The 23,680-nt window shown below is 46.8% G+C and overlaps 1 protein-coding gene across 2 annotated transcripts in view; it reads left to right on the plus strand.

Moving 5' to 3' along the window:
- The window catches only part of LOC140903899 (corticotropin-releasing factor receptor 1), a 124,473-nt gene that overhangs the window by 25,765 nt on the left and 75,028 nt on the right, over positions 1 to 23,680 (plus strand). Inside the window, exon 2 of one of the 2 annotated variants that reach the window (XM_073325842.1) lies at positions 54 to 138. The exons of the other annotated variant lie outside the window; for it this stretch is intronic. Within the exon in view, the coding sequence (XP_073181943.1) occupies positions 54 to 138 (85 nt within the window). The remainder of the gene's footprint in view (positions 1 to 53; positions 139 to 23,680) is intronic. 2 annotated transcript variants of the gene reach the window in all.

The following is a 23,680-nucleotide window of genomic DNA, read 5'->3' on the forward strand; positions in this document are numbered from 1 at the left end:
TGATGGCCACCCGCAGCCCTAACAGTGTTTGCTTCCTCCACTTCTGTCTGCAGGTATTTATCCTCTGGATTAGCCCCATCTCGGCTTCCATCCAGGATCAATACTGTGAGAATTTACCTCCGATCAGTAACACCACGGGTAAGCACGCTACCCACCTTCCCCTGCACCAGCCTCCCCGTCCCACCTAGCTAGTTTCTGGAGTTGCTGAATGGACATTAGCGACCTGGTTCTCCACAGGGGTAAGGGCTAGTCAGGCTGAAGGGCTCTGCGGTTCTGCTGGGGTTAAATCGCCCATACTGCAAACTTCAGGGAGTTTGTCTCCTGGGTATTAAAACCTGACTCCCAGCTCTGGCTCAGACCTCACCCCAATAGTTACAAGGACACCCCGAGACAGATTCTGTGCTGTGTCTCTAAGTGGTGGAGCACAGAACTCCCAGCCTGAGGGGGACGGGGGCTTGGAGACTTTAATTCACCTTTATGCCCTCCTAGCCCTGGGATGCTCTGTGGGCCGGAGAGTGTACCTCAGCCAGCCCCATGGCTGCAGCACTACCTGGTCTCTACCCGCACGTGGGCCTCCTCCCAACACAGCCTTATGTCTGCCCCCCGTAGTGCTGCCTGCACCAAAGGAAACCTTCCCCAGCCGCGTGGGGGGCTTTTAAGCTCCTTTACGCTGCTCTGGTCCTTGTACGCAGGGGACCACCTGCCAGCTGAGAACTGGCAGAGTGCAGACATGTTCCATCTCGCTTCCTCCTGCCCCCTGTGTCTGCTGAGAGCTCCCTACAATGTTAGAGACACATTATATCACTCATATTTCGGGTGGTCGTCCTGCACTATTGCTCATCAGCCTCATTGTCAGTAGAAAACTCTAGGCACAACAGGAGGTGATCAGCAGGTGAGAGCTGTTCGAGAGCAGGAGACACAGGGTGTGTCCACACTGCACACTAAGCCTGGGCTGTGACTTAGGTTCAAGTCCAAGCTCCCCCTTCCATCCACGCACCCGTCACTCTGACTGGCACTGAGAACCCGGCTCCTAGGATCCCGCTCGGGCCGTGGATCAGAGCCCAAGTCCCGCTGTGACTCAGGTCCAAGCCCTGTCATTTGGCAGTGTGGACGCAGGCAAAGCAACAGACACGAGTCAGAAGGTCTATGTAGTGCAGCGCGGATGCATGAGCACGGCTGTGAGACCCAGATCCTGCCATTGTAAACCCAGATTTACCATGCAGCAGGGACATCCAAGTGTGAGCTTGGAAACGCCAAGTCCCACAGACCCGGGCTTGGGGTGCAGTGTAGACATACCCGCAGAAACCCAGAGAGTCAGCCCCAGAGAGGATTCAGAGACAGAAGCAGCAAGCAGAGCTGGCAGGAGCTGAGTTTGAAGGGAGAGCAGTAATTTAGCCAGGAGCTTGGAAGAAAGCTGTTGGTGAGAACGGAGCAAAGCTGGGTACCCCCAGGGAGCAGAAGGCTCTGGCAGTGGCCCCTCGGAAAGGGGAGGCTCCAGCTGGGTCAGCAGAAGCCAAGCCCAGAAGTCAGAGGGTTCTTGTGGGAGAGTGGATCCTGCTGAGCAGGGGTACAGGCATGAAGGAGCGGGGTCTGCCTGGGTGAAGGTACTGGACAATGGGGCCCTGAATCACGTCAAAAGGAACTGGGAACAAAGTGCCGCTATTGACCTCGGGTGGGTGACTTGGACTTGATGTTCCTGTAGAGGGGAATGGAAAAAAACCCTGCAGTATCTTTTTTTATTGTGGGAATTGGAGAATGGTTTTTATTACAAGGTTGGGGGGGCAGGGGAGTTACTGCACTGTGTGTGAATAAGTTATGCCCAGAGGCAGGTTTTGTTTTGGACACAGAGAGATTATGTTCCTTTCTTAGGCAAACAAAAGGGGAAACTAAGGCAGGCACACTTGTTGTGCTATGGCCTGATGCTGGAGGGTGCCTCAGGTGAGGGCTCGCTCTATTGCAAGTTGGAAATGTACTTCTATAAAAAATAAAAACCGAGATTATCACCTAATCCCATGACTCCAAGAGCTGGGGCTTTACAAAAAAAACCACTCAACATCATGAGAGTTGTGATAACATTGGGAATGCTGGCAACATTGAGTTTGGGCCAGATCCTCAGCCAGCATAACTCAGCATAGCTTGAGTGAAGTCAATGGAGCGACACTGTTTTACACCAGGGAAGGGTCTCCTGTCTCTCTCTCCCGCTTCAGTCACTGAGAAATCCTCTCCAGGGGACACAGCTAACCTTTGGTTAGGTGAGAGTGCCAGCTAACTGGGCCTGCTGTATAGCCATATGATTCTCCTCTCTATAGCCTGCAATCAATTTTGAAAGCAGAGCTGTTGAAATCACAATTTTTCCATTCACTGGCCATTAAAAAAAACAATTATTTGGGGGTCAGTCTGAAAATGAAATGTTCCACAAGCGTTGGCAAATCAAAAAGTTAAAACACAGGTCAAATGAAACATTCCATTTTGATTCTGACCATTCTAAACTTGTTTAAAAAAAATACAATACAGAATCAGAGAAGATTAGGGTTGGAAGAGACCTCAGGAGGTCAACTAGTCCAACCCCCTGCTCAAAGCAGGACCAATCCCCAACTAAATCATCCCAGCCAGGGCTTTGTAAAGCCGGGCCTTAAAAACCTCTAAGGATAGAGAGGCCATGACCTCCCAGGTAACCCATTCCAGTGCTTCTCCACCCTCCTAGTGAAATAGTTTTTCCTAATATCCAACCTAGACCTCCCCCACTGCAACTTGAGACCATTGCTCCTTGTTCTGTCATCTGCCACCACTGAGAACAGCTGAGCTCCATCCTCTTTGGAACCCCCTTTCAGGTAATTGAAGGCTGCTATCAAATCCCCCCTCACGCTTCTCTTCTGCAGACTAAATAAACCCAGTTCCCTCAGCCTCTCCTTGTAAATCATGTGCCCCAGCCCTCTGATCGTTTTCATTGCCCTCCACTGGACTCTCTCCAATTTGTCCACATCCCTTTTGTAATGAGGGGCCCAAAACTGGATGCAATACTCCAAGTGTGGCCTCACCATTGCCAAATAGAGGGGAATAATCACTTCCCTCGATCTGCTGGCAATGCTCCTACTAATGCAGCCTAATACGCTGTTAGCCTTCTTGGCAACAAGGGCACACTGTTGACTCATATCCAGCTTCTAGTCCACTGTAATCCCCAGGTCCTTTTCTGTAGAACTGCCGCTTAGCCAGTCGGCCCCCAGCCTGTAGCAGTGCATGGGATTCTTCTGTCTAAGTGCAGGACTCTGCACTTGTCCTTGTTGAACCTCGTCAGATTTCTTTTGGCCCAATCCTCTAATTTGTCTAGGTCACTCTGGACCCTATCCCTACCCTCCTGTACATCTATCTCTCCCCCCAATTTAGAGTCATCGATGAACTTGTTGAAGGTGCAATCCATTCCATCATCCAGATCTTAATGAAGGTGTTGAACAAAACTGGCCCCAGGACCGACCCTTGGGGCACTCCGCTTGATACTGGCTGCCAACTAGACATCAAGCCATTGATCACTACCCGTTGAGCCCAGAGATCTAACCAGCCTTCTATCCACCTTATAGTCCATTCATCCAATCCAAACTTCTTTAACTTGCTGGCAAGAATACTCTGGGGAGACCATATCAAAAGCTTTGCTAATGTCAAGTTATACCACGTCCACTGCTTTCCCCACATCCATGTTGACTGTTCCTAATCACCTTCCTCTCCTCCAAGTGTTTCAAAATGGATTCCTTGAGGACCAGCTCCATGATTTTTCCAGGGACTGAGGTGAGGCTGACCAGTCTGTAGTTCCCCGGATCCTCCTTCTTCCCTTTTTTAAAGATGGGCACTACATTAGCCTTTTTCCAGTCATCTGGGACCTCCCCCAATCACCATGAGTTTTCAAAGATAATAGCCAATGGCTCTGCAATCACATCAGCCAACTCCCTCAGCACCCTCAGATGCAGCGCATCCGGCCCCATGGGCTTGTGCACGTCCAGTTTTTCTAAATAGTCCTTAATCTGTTCTTTCACCACAGAGGGCTGGTCACCTCCTCCCCATGCTGTGCTGCCCAGTGCAGAAGTCTGGGAGCTGATCTTGTCTGTGAAGACAGAGTAAAAAGAAGCATTGAGTACTTCAGCTTTTTCCACATCCTCTGTCACTAGGTTGCCTCCCCCATTCAGTAAGGCTCCCACACTTTCCCTCACCTTCTTCTTGTTGCTAACATTCCTGTAGAAACTCTTCTTGTTACCATTCACATCCCTTGCTAGCTGCAACTCCAATTGTGCCTTGGCCTTCCAAATGAAAGGACATTTCTGGGCAGGGAATTGGACTAGATGGCCTCCAGAGGTCCCTTCCAACTCTGTTATTCTATGATTCTATGATTCTAAACAAAGTAATTTCAGACTGAAAAATCATTTGAAAACAGATTAAATGAGCTGTTTTGCCTTTTTCTAGGGTGTTGTTTTTTTTTGGGGGGGGGGGCAGGTTCCAACACGAACAAGTCAATGAAACTGACACAAATTGACGGAAGTTTGTCAAATCTGCATTGTTTGTGGGCGGGGGGGGGAGTTTGGGCTAAAAAACTTTACCCTGCTCTATTCAAAAGTCCCCAGATAGAAATCATTTAGGCTTCACCTTCTGTGTTTCCCACTCTAGCGATTCAGTGTACACACTCACTGCAGTGACATTAGGGGTTCTCCCATCACTGTAGGTCATCCACCTACCTGAGAGGCCTTAGCTCGGTTCTTCCATTGACCTAGTGCTGTCTACACTGGGGGTGAGGTTGGCTTAAAGATGTCTCTCGGGGTGTGGATTTTCCACACTCCTGAGCGACATCGCTATGTCAGTGTAGCCTTTCATTGTAGACCAGCCTTTAGATGCTGGTCTCTGTTACTCTGTGAGAGACCATGACACTCACTGCCAGCCAGTAGAGGGCAGTCACAGACACACAGTCATTCGCCCACCCCAGGAGAGCGCAGTCTGCTTATTAGTATTATACCTCGAGGACAAAGCATACATAAGCTAAGCAAAGGCCATGAGGAAGGAACACTGTGTCTATTTGACAAATACTTCTGAGTGCTGCATTTAATAATCAGTATTCATTTCTGTGAATTAAATACTCACGGGTAGTCCAGGCATGGGCTTTACTGACAGAGTTTCTCCTGCACTACTTCCTCTTGCATTAGATTTGTGTAGGAATCAAAACACGGCCTGTAATTTGTGAGCTGAGTCATAGTTAGCTCCAGCACCTGGGTAGATCCTGAGCTGTGCCATTGGAACAAGGTGGCAAGTTTGCATCCGCTTCAAGCGCAGGAGAGTCATTGCCATTAGATGGACCTTTGGTCTCCCAGGTGAAATGAGTTTGGCAGGTCTCAATCCGGACCCACCATCACAACTGGACACAAATTGACCTTCTTGTTGGATATCTGCACAGAGAAGCCAGAGGTGAAATAGGTCATGGGGAATGAAACCCCTTCCCAATGGGGTTAGGGGTCACAGTCTCCATGCTGTGCCTATTCAGTGCCCTGCAGGCCTGTCTGGCACCTCTTGCCACGCTGGGTTCCCATCTAAAATCAAGGTCTTTTTTTTTTTTTTTATTTTCCCTATCAGCAATTAAAAATAGCCAATATTTCCCATGAGAACAATAGCATCCCTGTGTCACGTAGCCAGCAGGACTCGGAGAGGATGCAAAGGAAAGCAAGATCCTCACTGGTCTCTTGCATGAAAATGCTGGAAAGGTTTATTTTCCAATTTGCATGAAAGAAACAGTGGCCTCTGAGAAATCGCCTGGCCTGACCCAGCCCCCTGTAATCGGCGACCTGTCAGGGTGAGTGATGGACTCAGAGGATCCATGCTGATGGATAATCCCTGCCACACAGCTCCAGTTAGCACACCTCGCAGACTTCTTTCGGAAATTAAATATTGGCACCGGCGCAGGGTGACTCCCTCCCTCTCCGGCAGGCGGAGAGTAGCGAGCCTCCAGCCGGCAAAGCAAACACTCTGCACGCCTCACACAGCGGGGGGGGCGAGAACCCCACAACAGTGCCAGGTTGGGAAGAGAGCTGGCCGCAGAGCGAGCCGTAAGGCTGCACCCTGGGATCGCGGCTTGCAGCACAGTTGTTGGGGAAGGGCCAGTGGCACAGCAGGAAACACAGAGTGTGGATTTCACTAGGTGTACTGCTGTGTCAGCAGCTGGCCCCTTCCTTTGTGAGCCCGAGTTCAGGCTGTGCGTGTCCGGAGTGGGATGGGAGCTGGGAGAAACACAGAGGGACATCTACACTTGGAGCTCCAGGAGACATACCCACGCTAGCCCTGATCAGGAGAATGCACTAAAAATAGTGTAGCCACAGCACTGCAAGCAGCGGGAGGGGCTAGGCACCCCGCGTGGGGACCTGTCCGAGACCCCAGGCATGTCCTCAGGGTGGCCAGCCCCTCCTGCCACTCGCTGTGCCACGGCTACCCGAGACAGCATGGGTGGCTCCTGGGAAGAAGGTGCCAGCGGTTTGCATTGCTCTGCAGGGCATGGAGTGGTGTCAACAGAATGAATATCCTGAGAAACCAAGAGGATCCACTGCCCCCTTCAGCTTCCCCTAGGGCACAGCACTCTCCCCTGAGGTTCTCCCCTCATATCTAGGGTTCTGTCCCATACCCCCCTCGAGGGACCCAGCTCCCATGAGCCCCTTCTCCTTCTGAGCCCCACACCAGGACTCAGCTCCCATGAGCCCCTGCTCCCTCTGAGCCCAATACCAGGACTCAGCTCCCATGGGCCCCTGCTCCCTCTGAACCCCACACCAGGACCCAACTCCCATAAGGCCCGGGGCTCTGGCTGCAGTAGCCGTGGCTGGGAGCCCCAGGCCCTTTAAAGCACCACCAGAGCCCCGGGGCTCCCGGCCACCACCACCACTACCCCAGGGCTCCAGCAGCGGGGGTCTGGTGGCGATTTGAAGGGTCCGGGATTCCAGCCACTGCTGGGAGCCCCGGGCCCTTTAAATCACGAGCCTCAGGAAGCTGCCCTCTGCCGGTACGGTTGGCTGTGTACCTGCTCTTGCCGGTACGCCACACCGGACTGGACCGGCTTATTTTCACCTCTGCTTATACCAACTATCACAAAATATTCAGGTTCCTTCCAATCCCAAGAGACCAGTCACTTTCCTCAGGTCAGTTTGTACCTTAGATCTCACAGCAAAGACAGCACTTGTAGCGAATCCTGTACTAAACTAACTAAGGATTTATTAACTAGGAAAAAGAAATGAGAGAGTTATTTACCGTTAAAGCAAGCAACGTATCTTACAAAGGAGTTATGGTTCCAAAATGTGACTGAGTTGTAGCAATCTGTCAGCACTGAATGTGCTTTAGGGCTAACCCAGGTTGACCTGGGGGATCTTTGCTTTTGTTTCTCAGCCTCGTGAGAGTCCAAACAGCAAAGAGATGAAAAATTTTCATGTCAGCTATTTTTATTTTGCTCTTCTGAAATCCAAACAGATGAGACGAGCCCCTCTGCACATAGCCTACGTAGGGGCAATTAGCAAAGTTTTTCTAATGTGATGTGCCACAATGACCCATTTAGTTCGGATAATCCTCCCTAATGGTCAGGGCAGCCATTCCTCCTGCCTGAGTTCACAGGTTCAGAGCAGGCATTTGTACAGTTATAGAGTAAAATGTACCTATTACCTTAGAGCATGAGATACAGACATTACAAGTCAGATTAACCCTTGCAGCAATTTACAAGCATTCTATAGAGTCTAACCACTAAAGACATTGTTACAAGTCCAACACCTATCTTGAACAATATTCACATATTGGTTGGTCTGGTTTCCAGCAATGAGTTTGTCAGTGCTCAGCTGACAGCTACAGCCTTGGGAGGAGTTGGCACCTGGTCTACCAGCATCACAGTCAGAGACAGGATACTGGTTAGAGGGACCAGCGTTCTGACCCAGTCTGGCAAGTCTTATGTTCCTAATGAAAACAGACAGTCCTTGCCCCAGAGAGCTCCCAGTTCAGGATTATGACAAGGTGAAACAGACAAAAGAGGATGGAGAAATAGGACAAAGTCTGAGTAAAGTGAGGTGTAAATGAGGGCTCTTGGTAGTCACAGGTTGAGTGGGGCCAAATTTTTCACACACAGCTTTTTTTGGCAAAAAGTGAAGGTTCAGGGACATCAAAAGGTGTATCGAATGAATACATGTCGATTTCACCTAATTTTTCATCTAGAAAAAAAACCCTAAAAAATTCCCCCCAAAATCTATTGTTGATGTTTTTGAAACAAAATATTTCAATTTTTCTGTTTGAAACAACTTTTCATTTCAAGTTTCTTTAATTTTATTTTTATTTATATTCAAAAATGTTTAAAAATGGTCAAAATCGAAACAAAATAATTTGTTTGACCTGAAACCTTTTTTTTTTTTTCAAATAAATTTTCAATTCGCTGAAAAGTTTTCGCAGTCTAACCCAAACTGAATTTTTCCCCGACTTTTTAAAATGGCCCATGAACCCCAAAAAGCTGTTTTTCGCCCAGCTCCAGTTGTAGGGGTCGCCAGCCTGGCTGAAAGCAGAGGGTAGTCCATTGTTAGCATCACCATCGGAAGTTCTCCATCATTATTGTTACGTTATTTGTATTGTGAGAGGGTCTAGCAGCCCCAGTCACAGACCAGGACCCTGTGATGCTCGGCATTGTACAAACTCAGAACAAAAGACTGTCTCTTCCCCAGAAAGCTTCCATTCTAAGGGCACGTCTACACTTAAAATGCTGCATCGGTGGTGCTGTAGCGTGTTAGTGAAGAGCTCTCCTGTCGGTGTAGTTAATCCACCTCCGCCAGAGTTAATCCACATCTGTCTACACCAGCTCTTTGGTCGGTAGAACTACGTTTTCACACCCCTGAGCCACGTACTTATATCAAAGTAATTCTGTAGTGTGGACCTGGCCTAGGCCTTTGGGATGGAGATTCCTTGTGAACCAGGTTCCCCCTCACACTCACGCTCCAGCAAAGTGATGTGAAGTTATGAAGCCCAGGGTGAAAACAAGGTGTGTAATGGAAATGCCAGCCCAGCCTTGGCTGGGACGCAGGGCAAGCAGGAGTCAGGGTCATAATTCATTTGTTTTCCTCCCTGAAGGGTTTCATTACCTTGCTAGTGCAGGTGTCATTTGTCCTTGGGAGTGTTAGGCGGTGATAAATAGCATTTGTTTTTCTCTTATTCATCTTCCCTGATCCGCAGTGTGCCTGGCTTTGTGGGTTCTTGATCTATTTCATTCCCGATAGTCTACTGATAAGGGGCTATTTGTCTGCCTTCTGCTGCATAGCTGCCTAGATTGATAGACACACGCAAAGACAGACTGATGGATAGAGGCTGGGACAGAGGGCTGGCTGGCTGTCACAGGGAGAGGGGAAAACAGTAACCCTTTCAGCGCTGTGCACCACCCAGTGAAATGGAATGTGCGGGCATCCCTGACCAATTCAGCAAGCCAGCCAGTACATTACTCTACCTTAATATACCTGCTGCATTCAGCACTATGGCCTGCCTGGTATGTTCAGCAGCACAGTAGGGGCATTCTGCTCGGCTGTATCTGGAACACTGGACATGCTCTTGCTTCCCTTTCCCATCTGAGCAGCCAGGCTATCAAAGGTGGAGCGAGAAACCAATTCCTTTTGCTCTCTAAAAGCAGACTCTTTCAGGCAGCAGGAAGCCTCATTCACTTACTCTGTCATCTCACCAGAGAGCTGCTGCTAAAATCAGGTCAGAATTGAAGATGGGGCTGGTGGGGGGGAACACAGTTGTTGAGAAAAGTGTGACTCTAACATCCAGGAGCGTGGGGGCTACCAGGAAATGTTGCCACCATGAAGAAGTGGACACTCCTCCTCCAGGGTTTGGATTTTGGTCATGTAGAGTTTTACTGGGAGTGTCCTTAGTAAAGCCCTGATCCTGGAAAAGTGCCCATTTCATCTGGAGGAAGACAGCCCATCTGAGCAGAGGTCTGGGAGATGGGAGCTCCTGAATTCTAGACTTGCCTGTTCCTCCAGCTAGCTGTGTGACCTCCCTGCTTTGCAGCCCGTGTACAAGCTGGAGTTGATACTTATCTACCCCTTTAAAGGGGGGTGGGAGGAAGGATCCATCCTTACTGTGCTTCCTAATCCTTGGAGGATGAGAAATGCTAGGGGAGAGTTACATTGTTGCTTTTGTTGTTAATCATTAATCGGAGCACACAGAGAGCCAGATGCACTCCATCTCTTTGATTTGTTCTGATATTGTCTCAAGTTAATCCATTATTGCTCACCACCAGGCTTTCTGCACCATTTTTGGAAGCATCTGGTTCTGGCTTCTATCATCAGAGACACAATCCTGGTCTAATCCAGTCCAGCAATTCCTATGCTCCAATGAGAGCAGGGAGGGGTGTTATAGTGGAATTACAGTTTGATGTCAGCATAAACCACCGCTTCATAGGGAAAGGTGTAAGCTTAGAATAGGAATTGTTTGATACTTTTCCACAAACAACAAATTTCCCCTTCTGCCTTCCCAGGGCAGTGGGAATTTCTCCACTCAGCTGCACCAGGAAAGACTGCAAATGCCGTGTTCCTCTCTAATGCCTGCTGTGTGGGGGTGTGTCCCAAGTTGTTCTACTTGTGTTGCTTTCCTCTGACAATGTGCCCCCCAAATCCTTTGGCTGATGAGGAGCTGAGAGTTTGGGAAAACAAATACTGGAACGAACTGGCTGGGACGTATGAAAGTCAATGCCCTCCGCTGAGTGAAAGTGGGACTGTTCAACTGTGTGTCATGGGCCTCATACTGCTAACAGCTAACGGAGATTCTCCTTTAGCTCTAGTGGCAGGGGCCTGGGCTTGTGGAGCAGGAGGATTTGAGTTCTCTCTCTGTTGCCTAACTGAAGCCCTGAGTGGCTGTGGGGGCAGCGTAGTGACAGCAAAGTCCACGATGTGTTACAGAGTAATAAGAACAATCTATTGTCTTTTTCATCCAAGGCTTTTTAAGCCCCACTGGCTTTTTATAAATCAAATGTACGGTCCCTCGATGGGCGGCAGTTGTGATGTGTGCATTATAAACAGCGGGGGCTCTCTTCTGGCCTCAGTTCCACGGATGCAATTCCTGCTGGGGTCAACACTTGTCTGAGAGCTTGTCTACATGACGCTGCAGTTCGGACTACAGGGGTGTGAACGGCAGAGCACTCCAACATGTTGCACCCTAACTGCCCCATCTAGACCCTGTGGGAATGAGCTAATGTGTGCATTAACAGAGCCCTGTTTAAATGGGACAACATCAGCATGAACTCAATACCTTTTAGTTCACGCCAGCGGGGCCTACACAGGACAGTCAGAGCATAACACGGTAGAGCGCTCCACAGTTCACACCCCCTATAGGCCACTCTGTGTGGACAAGCCCTAAAACACAGCAGAATCACCTCCCCTGTAGTGCCATTCCCAACTCCCTTGATTTCAGGATTTCTACTGCTAGAACCAGGAGCAGAATCCAGCCTCTGGGTAGATTAGATCAGGATAACTGGATTAATCCACTCTCACCTCTAACTAGATAAGTAGATTTCAGCTGCAGCTCTTTTTCTCAGCGTGCAGGGGAATTTATGAAACCTTTGTTCGGGGTAATTTTAAATTAGAAGTTTTATAATGAAGCTAACGAGAGCCCCAGTAGGGCCGTGAAATGTAATTAGCTAATGTCTGTGCAACACTTGGGAACTGGCATGTGCTAATAACATGAGAATGATTAGCATCTAGAGCCACATGCTGCTGAGCACAGTGTCTGCTGAATACAGAGGAAGGGCTTCCTGGCATTTTGCAGCGAAATCACTTTTCTCATCAAAAAATATTTTGGAGATGGAATTTATTTCTCTTAGGTTCTTATCTGGCCCCCTTTCTGATAGTAGAATAATAGAATCGTAGAAGATTAGGGTTAGAAGAGACCTCAGGAGGTCATCTAGTCCAACCCCCTGCTCATCTAGTCCAACCCCCTTACTGAGAAAGAGGGGCGATCAGCAGGTTATCTCAAGTGCCTATACACAAATGCACGAAGCCTGGGAAACAAGCAGGGAGAACTGGAAGTCCTGGCAAAGTCAAGGAATTATGATGTGATTGGAATAACAGAGACTTGGTGGGATAACTCACATGACTGGAGTACTGTCATGGATGGATATAGGCTGTTCAGGAAGGACAGGCAGGGCAAAAGGTGGGGGAGTTGCACTGTATGTAAGGGAGCAGTCTGACTGCTCAGAGCTCAAGTATGAAACTGCAGAAAAACCTGAGACTCTCTGGATTAAGTTTAGAAGTGTGAGCAATAAGGGTGATGTCGTGGTGGGAGTCTACTATAGACCACCGGACCAGGGGGATGAGGTGGACGAGGCTTTCTTCCGGCAACTAGCAGAAGTTACTAGATCGCAGGCCCTGGTTCTCATGGGAGACTTCAATCACCCTGATATCTGCTGGGAGAGCAATACAGCGGTGCATAGACAATCCAGGAAGTTTTTGGAAAATGTAGGGGACAATTTCCTGGTGCAAGTGCTGAAGGAACCAACTAGGGGCAGAGCTCTTCTTGACCTGCTGCTCACAAACCAGGAAGAATTAGTAGGGAAAGCAAAAGTGGATGGGAAACTGGGAGGCAGTGACCATGAGATGGTCAAGTTCAGGATCCTGACACAATGAAGAAAGAAAAGCAGCAGAATACGGACCCTGGACTTCAGAAAAGCAGACTTTGACTCCCTCAGGGAACTGATGGGCAAGATCTCCTGGGAGAATAACATGATGGGGAAAGGAGTCCAGGAGAGCTGGTTGTATTTTAAAGAATCCTTATTGAGGTTACAGGGACTGTCAAGGTTCCTCCCCCACTCTGAACTCTAGGGTACAGATGTGGGGACCTGCATGAAAAACCTCCTAAGCTTATCTTTACCAGCTTAGGTCAAAACTTCCCCAAGGTACAAAATATTCCACCCGTTTTCCTTGGACTGGCCGCTACCACCACCAAACTAATACTGGTTACTGGGGAAGAGCTGTTTGGACGCGTCTTTCCCCCCAAAATACTTCCCAAAACCTTGCACTCCACTTCCTGGACAAGGTTTGGTAAAAAGCCTCACCAATTTGCCTAGGTGACTACAGACCCAGACCCTTGGATCTTAAGAACAATGAACAATCCTCCCAACACTTGCACCCCCCCCTTTCCTGGGAAATGTTGGATAAAAAGCCTCACAAATTTGCATAGGTGACCACAGACCCAAACCCTTGGATCTAAGAACAATGAAAAAGCATTCAGTTTTTTACAAGAAGACTTTTAATAAAATAGAAGTAAATAGAAATGAAGAAATCCCCCCTGTAAAATCAGGATGGTAGATATCTTACAGGGTAATTAGCTTCAAAAACATAGAGAACCCCTCTAGGCAAAACCTTAAGTTACAAAAAAGATACACAGACAGAAATAGTTATTCTATTCAGCACAATTCTTTTCTCAGCCATTTAAAGAAATCATAATCTAACACATACCTAGCTAGATTACTTACTAAAAGTTCTAAGACTCCATTCCTGGTCTATCCCTAGTAAAGACCAGCATATAGACAGACACACAGACCCTTTGTTTCTCTCCCTCCTCCCAGCTTTTGAAAGTATCTTGTCTCCTCATTGGTCATTTTGGTCAGGTGCCAGCGAGGTTACCTTTAGCTTCTTAACCCTTTACAGGTGAGAGAAGCTTTCCCCCGGCCAGGAGGGATTTCAAAGGGGTTTACCCTTCCCTTTATATTTATGACAGGGACAAACCATCCCAATGTGTAGAAAGAATAGTAAATATGGCAGGCGACCAGCTTGGCTTAACAGTGAAATCCTTGCTGACCTTAAATACAAAAAAGAAGCTTACAAGAAGTGGAAGATTGGACAAATGACCAGGGATGAGTATAAAAATATTGCTCGGGCATGCAGGAGTGAAATCAGGAAGGCCAAATCACACCTGGAGTTGCAGCTAGCAAGAGATGTTAAGAGTAAGAAGAAAGGTTTCTTCAGGTATGTTAGCAACAAGAAGAAAGTCAAGAATAGTGTGGGCCCCTTCCTGAATGAGGGAGGCAACCTAGTGACAGAGGATGTGGAAAAAGCCAATGTACTCAATGCTTTTTTTGCCTCTGCCTTCACGAACAAGGTCAGCCCCCAGACTACTGCACTGGGCAGCACAGCATGGGGAGGAGGTGACCAGCCCTCTGTGGAGAAAGAAGTGGTTCGGGACTATTTAGAAAAGCTGGACATGCACAAGTCCATGGGGCCGGATGCGTTGCATCCGAGAGTGCTAAAGGAGTTGGCGGGTGTGATTGCAGAGCCATTGGCCATTATCTTTGAAAACTCATGGCGATCGGGGGAAGTCCCGGACTACTGGAAAAAGGCTAATGTAGTGCCCATCTTTAAAAAAGGGAAGAAGGGGGATCCTGGGAACTACAGGCCAGTCAGCCTCACCTCAGTCCCTGGAAAAATCGTGAAGCAGGTCCTCAAGGAATCAATTCTGAAGCACTTAGAGGAGAGGAAAGTGATCAGGAACAGTAGGCATGGAGTCACCAAGGGCAAGTCATGACTGACTAATCTAATTGCCTTCTATGACGAGATAACTGGCTCTGTGGATGAGGGGAAAGCAGTGGACATGTTGTTCCTTGACTTTAGCACAGCTTTTGACACGGTCTCCCACAGTATTCTTGCCGGCAAGTTAAAGAAGTATGGGCTGGATGAATGGACTATAAGGTGGATAGAAAGCTGGCTAGATTGTCGGGCTCAACGGATAGTGATCAATGGCTCCATGTCTAGTTGGCAGCCGGTATCAAGCGGAGTGCCCCAAGGTCGGTCCTTGGGCCGGTTTTGTTCATTATCTTCATAAATGATCTGGAGGATGGCGTGGACTGCACCCTCAGCAAGTTTGCAGATGGCACTAAACTGGGAGGAGAGGTAGATACATTGGAGGGTAGGGATAGGATACAGAGGGCCCTAGATAAATTAGAGGAGTGGGCCAAAAGAAATCTGATGAGGTTCAACAAGGACAAGTGCAAAGTCCTGCACTTAGGACAGAAGAATCCAATGCATCGCTACAGACTAGGGACTGAATGGCTCGGCAGCAGTTCTGCAGAAAAGGACCTAGGGGTTACAGAGGACGAGAAACTGGATATGAGTCAACAGTGTGCCCTTGTAGCCAAGAAGGCCAATGGCATTTTGGGATGTATAGGTAGGGGCATTGCCAGCAGATCAAGGGACGTGGTCGTTCCCCTCTATTCAACATTCGTGAGACCTCATCTGAAGTACTGTGTCCAGTTTTGGGCCCCACACTACACTACAAGAAGGATGCGGAAAAATTGGAAAGAGTCCAGCGGAGGGCAACAAAAATGATTAGGGGACTGGAACACATGACTTATGAGGAGAGGCTGAGGGAACTGGGGATGTTTAGTCTATGGAAGAGAAGAATGAGGGGGGATTTGATAGCTGCTTTCAACTACCTGAAAGGGGGTTCCAAAGAGGATGGCTCTAGACTGTTCTCAGTGGTAATAGACGACAGAACAAGGAGTAATGGTCTCAAGTGTCAGTGGGGGAGATTTAGGTTGAATATTAGGAAAAACTTTTTCACTAGGAGGGTGGTGAAACACTGGAATGCGTTACCTAGGGAGGTGGTGGAATCTCCTTCCTTAGAAGTTTTTAAGGTCAGGCTTGACAAAGCCCTGGCTGGGATGATTTAATTGGGAATCAGTCCTGCTTTGAGCAGGGGGTTGGACTAGATGACCTCCTGAGGTCCCTTCCAACTCTGATATTCTACGCTTCTATGATTCTATGATTCAAAGCAGGACCAACACCAACTAAAGCATCCCAGCCAGGGCTTTGTCAAGCCGGGCCTTAAAAACCTCTAAGAATGGAGATTCCACCACCTCCCTAGGTAACCCATTCCAGTGCTTCACCACCCTCCTAGTGAAATAGTGTTTCCTAATATCCAACCTAGACTGCCCCCACTGCAACTGGAGACCATTACTCCTTGTTCTGTCATCTGCCACCACTGAGAACAGCCAAGCTCCATCCTCTTTGGAGCCCCCCTTTAGGTAGTTGAAGGCTGCTATCAAATCCCCCCTCTCTCTTCTCTTCTGTGGACTAAATAACTCCAGTTCCCTCAGCTGCTCCTCGTAAGTCATGTGCCCCAGGCCCCTAATAATTTTCGTTGCCCTCCACTGGACTCTCTCCAATTTGTCCACATACCTTCTGTAGTGTGGGGCCCAAAACTGGACGCAATACTCCAGGTGTGGCCTCACCAGTGCCGAATAGAGGGGAATAATCACTTCCCTCAATCTGCTGGCAATGCTCCTACTAATACAGCCCAATATGCCATTGGCCTTCTTGGCAACAAGGGCACATTTGAGCCCCTCCCAATCTTCAATGCTTTATTCCCCTAACCCCACTGTGAGGCAGGGCAGGGCTATTCTCCATGTTTCTGAGTATGTCGACACTTAGAGCTGGGGTGTGATTCCCAGCTGGAGGAGACATACCCATGCTAGCTCTGATCAAGCAATCACTCTAAAAATAGAGCGTAGCCAAGCATGTGCCTGTCCAAGGCACTAAGTACATACCTGCAGCAGTGGGGGTGGCTAGCTGTACCATGTATATAACTAATATCTCAGATGGGTACCTAGTTGGCTGGAGTAATGTGTTGGCATCCTTTCATCTGCGAGATACAGTGGGAATTACAGCCTATGATGTAGATGGTTTGTAATGTCTCATGTGATTGAATACTCCAATCAGAGATTTGCATGATCTCTGGCAGTTATTGCAAATGCCTGTATCTTGGTTAGGAGCTGCTTGCTTCCTAGGGCTTTTTTCTCTTCAAGCCGCAGGAGCCAGTTCCTGTCCTGGACTTTGATACCCTGATGGAGGCAATGACTCCGCTTGTTATGATCACTTGCCAAGACTTCCCATTGGTTAGGATCAATTCCAAATTCCTTAATATCTAACTTGCACGTGTCTTTATAGTGAAGCCTGGGACGTCCTGTTTTTCTTGTTCTCTTTGATAGCTCGCCATATAGCATGTCCTTGGGTATGCGTCTGTCTTCCAACCTACTCAGATGGTCCAGCCAGCGCAGGCATCTTCGCTTGAGCAGGGTTGTCACACTTTGTAAACTTGCCCTTTGAAGAACCTCTGCATTAGTGACTTTATCCTGCCATTTGGTGTTGAGTATGTGGCGTAAACAACATAGGTGGAAACTGTTCAACCTTTTCTCCTGATGAGCATAAGTTGTCCACATTTCCCCACCATACATGAGAGTGCCGAGGATGCAGGCATGGTACACTAGCATTTTGGTCTTGATAGTCAGCTTTGAGATGTTCCATGGTCTTTTAGCTAATCTGCTAAAGGTAGTGGCTGCCTTTCAAATGAGAACATTTAGTATATAACTAACATCTCATAGGGCTGCCTACTTAGCTACACTGTTTTTAGCACATTAGATTGACCAGACCTAGGATGGGTATGTCTTCTCCAGCTGGGATTACATCCCCAGCGCAAAGTGCAGCGGTATCATTAGAGGTGAGACACACAGAAGCTAAGTGACTTGCCCAAGGTCATGGAAGAAGTCTGTGGCAGAGCTGGGCCTTGTCAACCCCCTTCCCCCCGCACCGTTCCCAAGTCCTACGCTCATGATATAACCACTGGATCATCCCACCTCTGAAAGTAACATTTCAGCAAAGCAATAGCAATGAGGAATTTTCTTCTGTAGACATAGTATTGCCAACCCTAAGTGTTTAAAACTCAGGCCTCCAAAATCCCAAGATTGTCTTAAAATCATGAGATTTTTACAAACCATAAATGTGGAGTTTGTTTTATTTGTCTTCTGGGTTTTTAGCCTTTTGGGATCATGTTTTCATTTTTTCCTCCACTAGGAATAGCTAGAGTTAATGAAAGCTGAGAGTTTCACCTAATCCGATGACTTTCGGAGCTGGGACTTTAAGTAAAACCCCAAATAGCACAAGATTTGCAACAAATCAGTGTGAGATCGCAACACTAAAGGTGGAGGAAAGCAGGCTGAGTATCTGGAGGGATCAATCAGTGTTAAGTCCCTGGGGGTGGTTTTGTAAAGGTGGCAAACCTTCAAGAAAGGGTTTGGGACATTTGTTCCTCCCCACACATTGTTAATGCCCCTAGATACATCTGCAGTGCCAGGCCCCCTGTGATTCCAGCTCCTCCCTTCGAGGGGATGAAAATGATTGTGTTTAAGGCAAACGCACAAACAAGCCGCCTCTGGTTATCCCCGGATCCCGCTCAGCACAGAGATAAGAGTCCCAATTCCAGAGCAGTTAAACTCTGAGCCCTCACTGATCCCCAGTGCTTCCCAGCATGCACTGCAGTCATCTAAGCCTGTTGGGTGGCTCTGATAGGTCAGGCCCCTGGAACATCTTATCAGGGGGATGCATTCCCAAGAGCTAAGCCATGAGGTGCTCCAGTTCTGTCTTGTATATGTGATAAGCACAAGAAAGCCAGGCATTAAGATGTCAGCTTGGCTTCGGGTTATCAGGCAGCCCCGTCTCACTCTTGCTGGGAGTGGTTCAAAGAGAACGACAGAACGATCTAGTGTCACAGCTGTTGCTGTCCGTGAGAGATGGGCCCAAACCAGAGCCCCGCACCCAGACAACCCCCAGCTTCAGGCAAGTCCTGAGGTTCGGGGGCATTTTAATGTTTGTTCTACAAGGATGCTGGGTGGGAAGGTACATTTCCTCCAGAGAAGCATACGAGGTGAAAGCAGGAAGCATTGCTGGTGATGTGGTAACTGGCACACTTCCCTTAGCGTTAGGGCCAACGGGGTCCGTGTTTGTGGTGGTGCCATCTTTCAGATGAGGCCTAAAACCTCCATTAAAGATCCCATAAGGGTTAAGGTTGGTGTCCTAGCCGAATTCCAACTGGGGCAATTCCACTGCGCTTCCCTAACTCCCCCGCCAGCTTTGGTTAGATTTGGGGTTCTTCTTCACTTTGCTCATTTATCCCGGAAGTAATCAGGAGTGGCTCTATTAGCATTAGTGCAGTTTCACCAGGATAAAACCAGCTACATATGAGATTTGCCCTTCGCTCACTGTGTAGCGTTGCTGTGTGCTGTTAAACAGCTGCCACATTTCACTACAGCGAGTTTGTGGGAGCCACACCTGTAGATCTTCTCACCCAGGGGAAGTGGGTACGGTGACCCTACAGTTCCATTATCTACTCTACAGGAGTGCTGTAATTAATGCTAATTAATTAATTAGGAGTGCTTATTAATGTTTATAATGCCATGTGGAAATATATTGTGATGATGTAATTAAAGGCATACACACAAGGGGATGAATTAAGGTTGCATGGCCAATCTATATTATAATAAATTAATTATAATTATATTATATTATTAGGGCTGTCGATTAATCGCAGTTAACTCATGCGATTAACTAAAAAAAGTAATCACGATTTTAAAAATGATTCGCCATTAATAGCAGTTTTAATAGCACTGTTAAACAATCGAATAACAAATGAAATTTATTAAATATTTTGGATGTTTGTCTACATTTTCAAATATATTGATTTCAATTACAACCCAAAATACAAAGTGTACAGTGCTCATTTTATATTATTATTTTTATTACAAATATTTGCACTACTGAAAAGACAAACAAAAGAAATAGTATTTTTCAATTCACGCTATACAAGCACTATAGTGCAATCTCTTTATCATGAAAGTGCAATTTACAAATGTAGATTTTTTTTGTTATATAACTGCACTCAAAAACAAAACAATGTAAAACTTTAGAGCCTACAAGTCCACTCAGTCCTACTTCTTGTTCAGCCAATCACTCAGACAAGCAAGTTTGTTTACATTTACGGGAGATAATGCTGCTCGCTTCTTATTTACAATGTCACCTGAAAGTGAGAACAGGCGTTCGCAGGGCACTTTTGTAGCCAGTGTTGTAATATATTTATGTGCCAGATATGCTAAACATTTGTGTGCCCCCTTCATGCTTTGGCCACCATTCCAGAGAACATGCTTCCCTGCTGATGACGCTCCTTAAAAAGATAATCTGTTAATTAAATTTGTGACTCAACTCCTTGGGGGAGAATTATGTGTCTCCTACTCTGTGTTTTTCCCACATTCCACCATGTATTTCATGTTATAGCAGTCTCGGATGAGACCCAGCACATGTTGTTTGTTTTAAGAATGCTTTCATTGCAGATTTGACAAAATGCAAAGAAGGTACCAATGTGAGATTTCTAAAGATAGCGACAGCACTCAACCCAAGGTTTAAGAATCTGAAATGCCTTCCAAAATCTGAGAGGGATGAAGTGTGGAACATGCTTTCAGAAGTCTTAAAAGAGCAACACTCCAATACAGAAATTACTGAACCCGAACCACAAAAATGAAAATCAACCCTTCTGCTGGTGGCATCTGACTCAGATGATGAAAATGAACATGTGTTGGTCCTCACTGCTTTGGATGGTTATCGAGCAGAGCCCGTCATCAACATGGACACATGTCCTCTGGAATGGTGGCTGAAGCATGAAGGGACATATGAATCTTTAGCGCAGCTGGCAACACCGGCTACAAAAGTGCCATGAGAACGCCTGTTTTCACTTTCAGGTGACATTGGAAACAAGAAGTGAGCAGCATTATCTCCTCCAAATGTAAACAAGCTTGATTATCTGAGCGATTAGCTGACCAAGAAGTAGGACTGAGTGAACTTGTAGGCTCTAAAGTTTTACATAGTTTTATTTTTGAATGCGGTTATTTTTTGTACATAATTCTACATTTGTAAGTGCAACTTTCATGATAAAGAGATTCCACTACAGTACTTATATTAGGTGAATTGAAAAATACTATTATTTCTTTTGTTTTTTACAGTGCAAATATTTGTAATAAAAAATAAATACAAAGTGAGCACTGTACACTTTGTGTTCTGTGTTGTAATTGAAATGAATATCTTTGAAAATGTAGACAGCATCCAAAAATATTTAAATCAATGGTATTCTATTATTGTTTAACAGCACGATTAATCACAATATTGTAATCACTTGACAGCCCTAAATATATTATATTATAAAGTCAAAATGTTGCGGTTTATGATGTGTCTCCCAATTTCCACCTCTGTAGTTGCTGGTTCTGCATTCAGAGAGAGTCTGCCACAATTTTGAAAATGGCACTGTGCTAAGGTGTTGATTTTCATCCCTTCTTCCATGGTGCTTCTTACACACTCAGCTCCATATCTCTGGGTCCGACAGCCACCTCACCATCCTCATTTGATTCCCCTCTTTATATCACACTCCTGCAACCAGACCCTTTCAGTAACGCTGCTCAGAAAATGGGCAAGATGGGTTCCCCAGGCAAAATTTCTACTTTTCATAGAAAACTTGAAAACAAACCAAAAATGGGCCTGCAACCCCAAACACACCCCTTACCCACCAGTTATCTGACAAAAATCAAACATCTGTGGTCAAAAACTGGCCAAAAAAATCAGTTTTTGTCAACATATTTCAGTTTCCAGTGAAAAATCAAACATCTTGAACGAAAGCAGACATTTTCTGGTAGCTAGGATTTTCATTTCATGGAAAACCCCATTTTTGGATGGAAAATTTTTGATCAGCCTTACATTTCAGTGACGATCTCTCTGGGATATTTGTCTAGTCTGGGAACATAAGTTGTGCCCGAAAAGCCATTAATGAATGTGCTTTAAATAACGTGGTCTTAAAGACAACTTTGTACCTGATCTAGGCAGGGCAAGTCACGTTTAATAACATGTTACATGATCATGGCCAGTCTAGGAGGAAGCCTAAGGTTGACTCTGCCTAGCTAATGTGTCTTATTTTGTATTTAAACATGTCTTATATCCCCATGGTGTGTGAGATCTGCCCTACTGGGTGTATATGATCCTCTGTGTTATCCATACCTGAACTGCTTTGTGTATCTTAGATTGTAAGCGCCACAGGGCTGGGTCCATATCTCCTTCTATGTGAGTCCAGGCACGAGGAGCACTGTAGGTGCTCAATAAATGATAATAAAATAATCCCAGTTTTCTGGCCTCACCAGCTGTAGAAAAGACAAGAATCCTCCGCAAAGAGCTCTGCAGACCAGGCACTCAGACTGGGATTTTGAGTGTCAGTGGGAAGTAAGTGCCTAACTCCCCTAGGCTCATTTGAAAATTCAAACCTCATGTGCCAAGTTTCCACTTTAAGTAGCATGTTCTGAGTCCCGTGGAAAATCGCAGAGTCCAGAGGGTTGTGAGATAAGTAGTTATCCATGCCCATCTTTCACCCCTGGGCAGAGGGCCAGCACAAAGCTTATGCTCATTGATCTTAAGTGCGATTTTTCTTGTGCTGGCTCTGAACAGGGGTGAATTGGACCCTAAATGCTGAATATTACCCCAAAAGGATATTTTTTAAAATGTTAGCTGTCCCATTGTCAGTGTGTGCAGTTTTGTCACGGCCCATCACCACGGCCTCTGGGCATCTGATGTAAAGAGTGCAATAATTTCGGGTAAAATACCTTTTGGAATGTTATAATTATCCAAATATCGAGCATTAGAAACCTAGGAAATTGCTAGTTAAGGTTAAATTTAAAAGAAATCAAACAGGGATCAGGGCCCCATTGTGTACTGTGCTGTACAAACACAGAGGAGAGATGATCTCTGCCCCCAGTGGCTTTACAGTGGAAACCAGTGTTTCTCCACTCGTGGGTTACAACCCCAGGAGGTCTGGGGGGGTTGTGACAACAGGCATTAGATTTTGTATTACAATCGGAAGCAAAGAAAAACACACTGTCCCACTGCCCATGCACCCTTCCCCTGCAAGGTTAACTGTTCTATGCCAGCCTCTTGAACCGCACACCCGGCTTAGCGTCGTTAGCATAAACAAAAGATCAAATACAATGTCAGAGGTTTGCAAAAATGTCTGACTTAGAATGAAGGGTTGCTAACCTGGCAAGCTTGAGTAATGCTGGTCTAAAGAAAGTACAGTGGGAGTGGGGCTTTATGCCTTATTATTCGGATTTATTCTCCCCCCGGGGAAGCACCAGGCAGCTGGTTTTTTACAGTTGCTCTTACGGGAGAGCTATTTGCAATGAGACGGGTCAGGCATTTTGCTCAAAACAGAGCCTTCGTTCTAAGTCCTGGTGCAAACCACAGATCTGAATGTTGCCAGTGGGACCTCTTCAGCCCTGACCCTTTATTAGGGAAAAATCACTGCCGTTTTAAAAGCCGCTTTCCAATTAAGGGGGCAATGCTTTTCCAAGCTGCTCAGCAGCAGCCACTCAAGTGGAATTGTGTGTAGAGCTCTCCATGGCTTATTGTGGCAATTGCACCAAGGATGTTAATTTGAATTGACCCTCTTTGCATGCAGGAAGCCACTTAAGCCTTGATCCTGAGCACTGCAGAGATTCTAAAGGCAGGTCTGCCCTCTGAGAAGCCACGGAGCACAGGTGTCATTTGCTTATGGGCCTAGGGGTGCAACTGCGGGCCCCAAACCTTTGTTCCCCCAACCAGACTTTGCAGGATATAATATAATTGCCTATCATAATTGTTCTCTATGCTGATCCAACTGTGCACCTGTCCCGGTTTTTCTGAAATGATGCCCCTGCCACGGAGTCACCTTTAACACATCGGGAACTGGTCGGTGTGGGGCAAAGAGGGTTGGCAGAACAAATAAGGCACCAAAGAGGATACTAACCCATGCTACGGGAGGGTGG

Source organism: Lepidochelys kempii, chromosome 27, assembly GCF_965140265.1.
Source record: "Lepidochelys kempii isolate rLepKem1 chromosome 27, rLepKem1.hap2, whole genome shotgun sequence".
Taxonomy (NCBI): Eukaryota; Metazoa; Chordata; order Testudines; family Cheloniidae; genus Lepidochelys; species Lepidochelys kempii.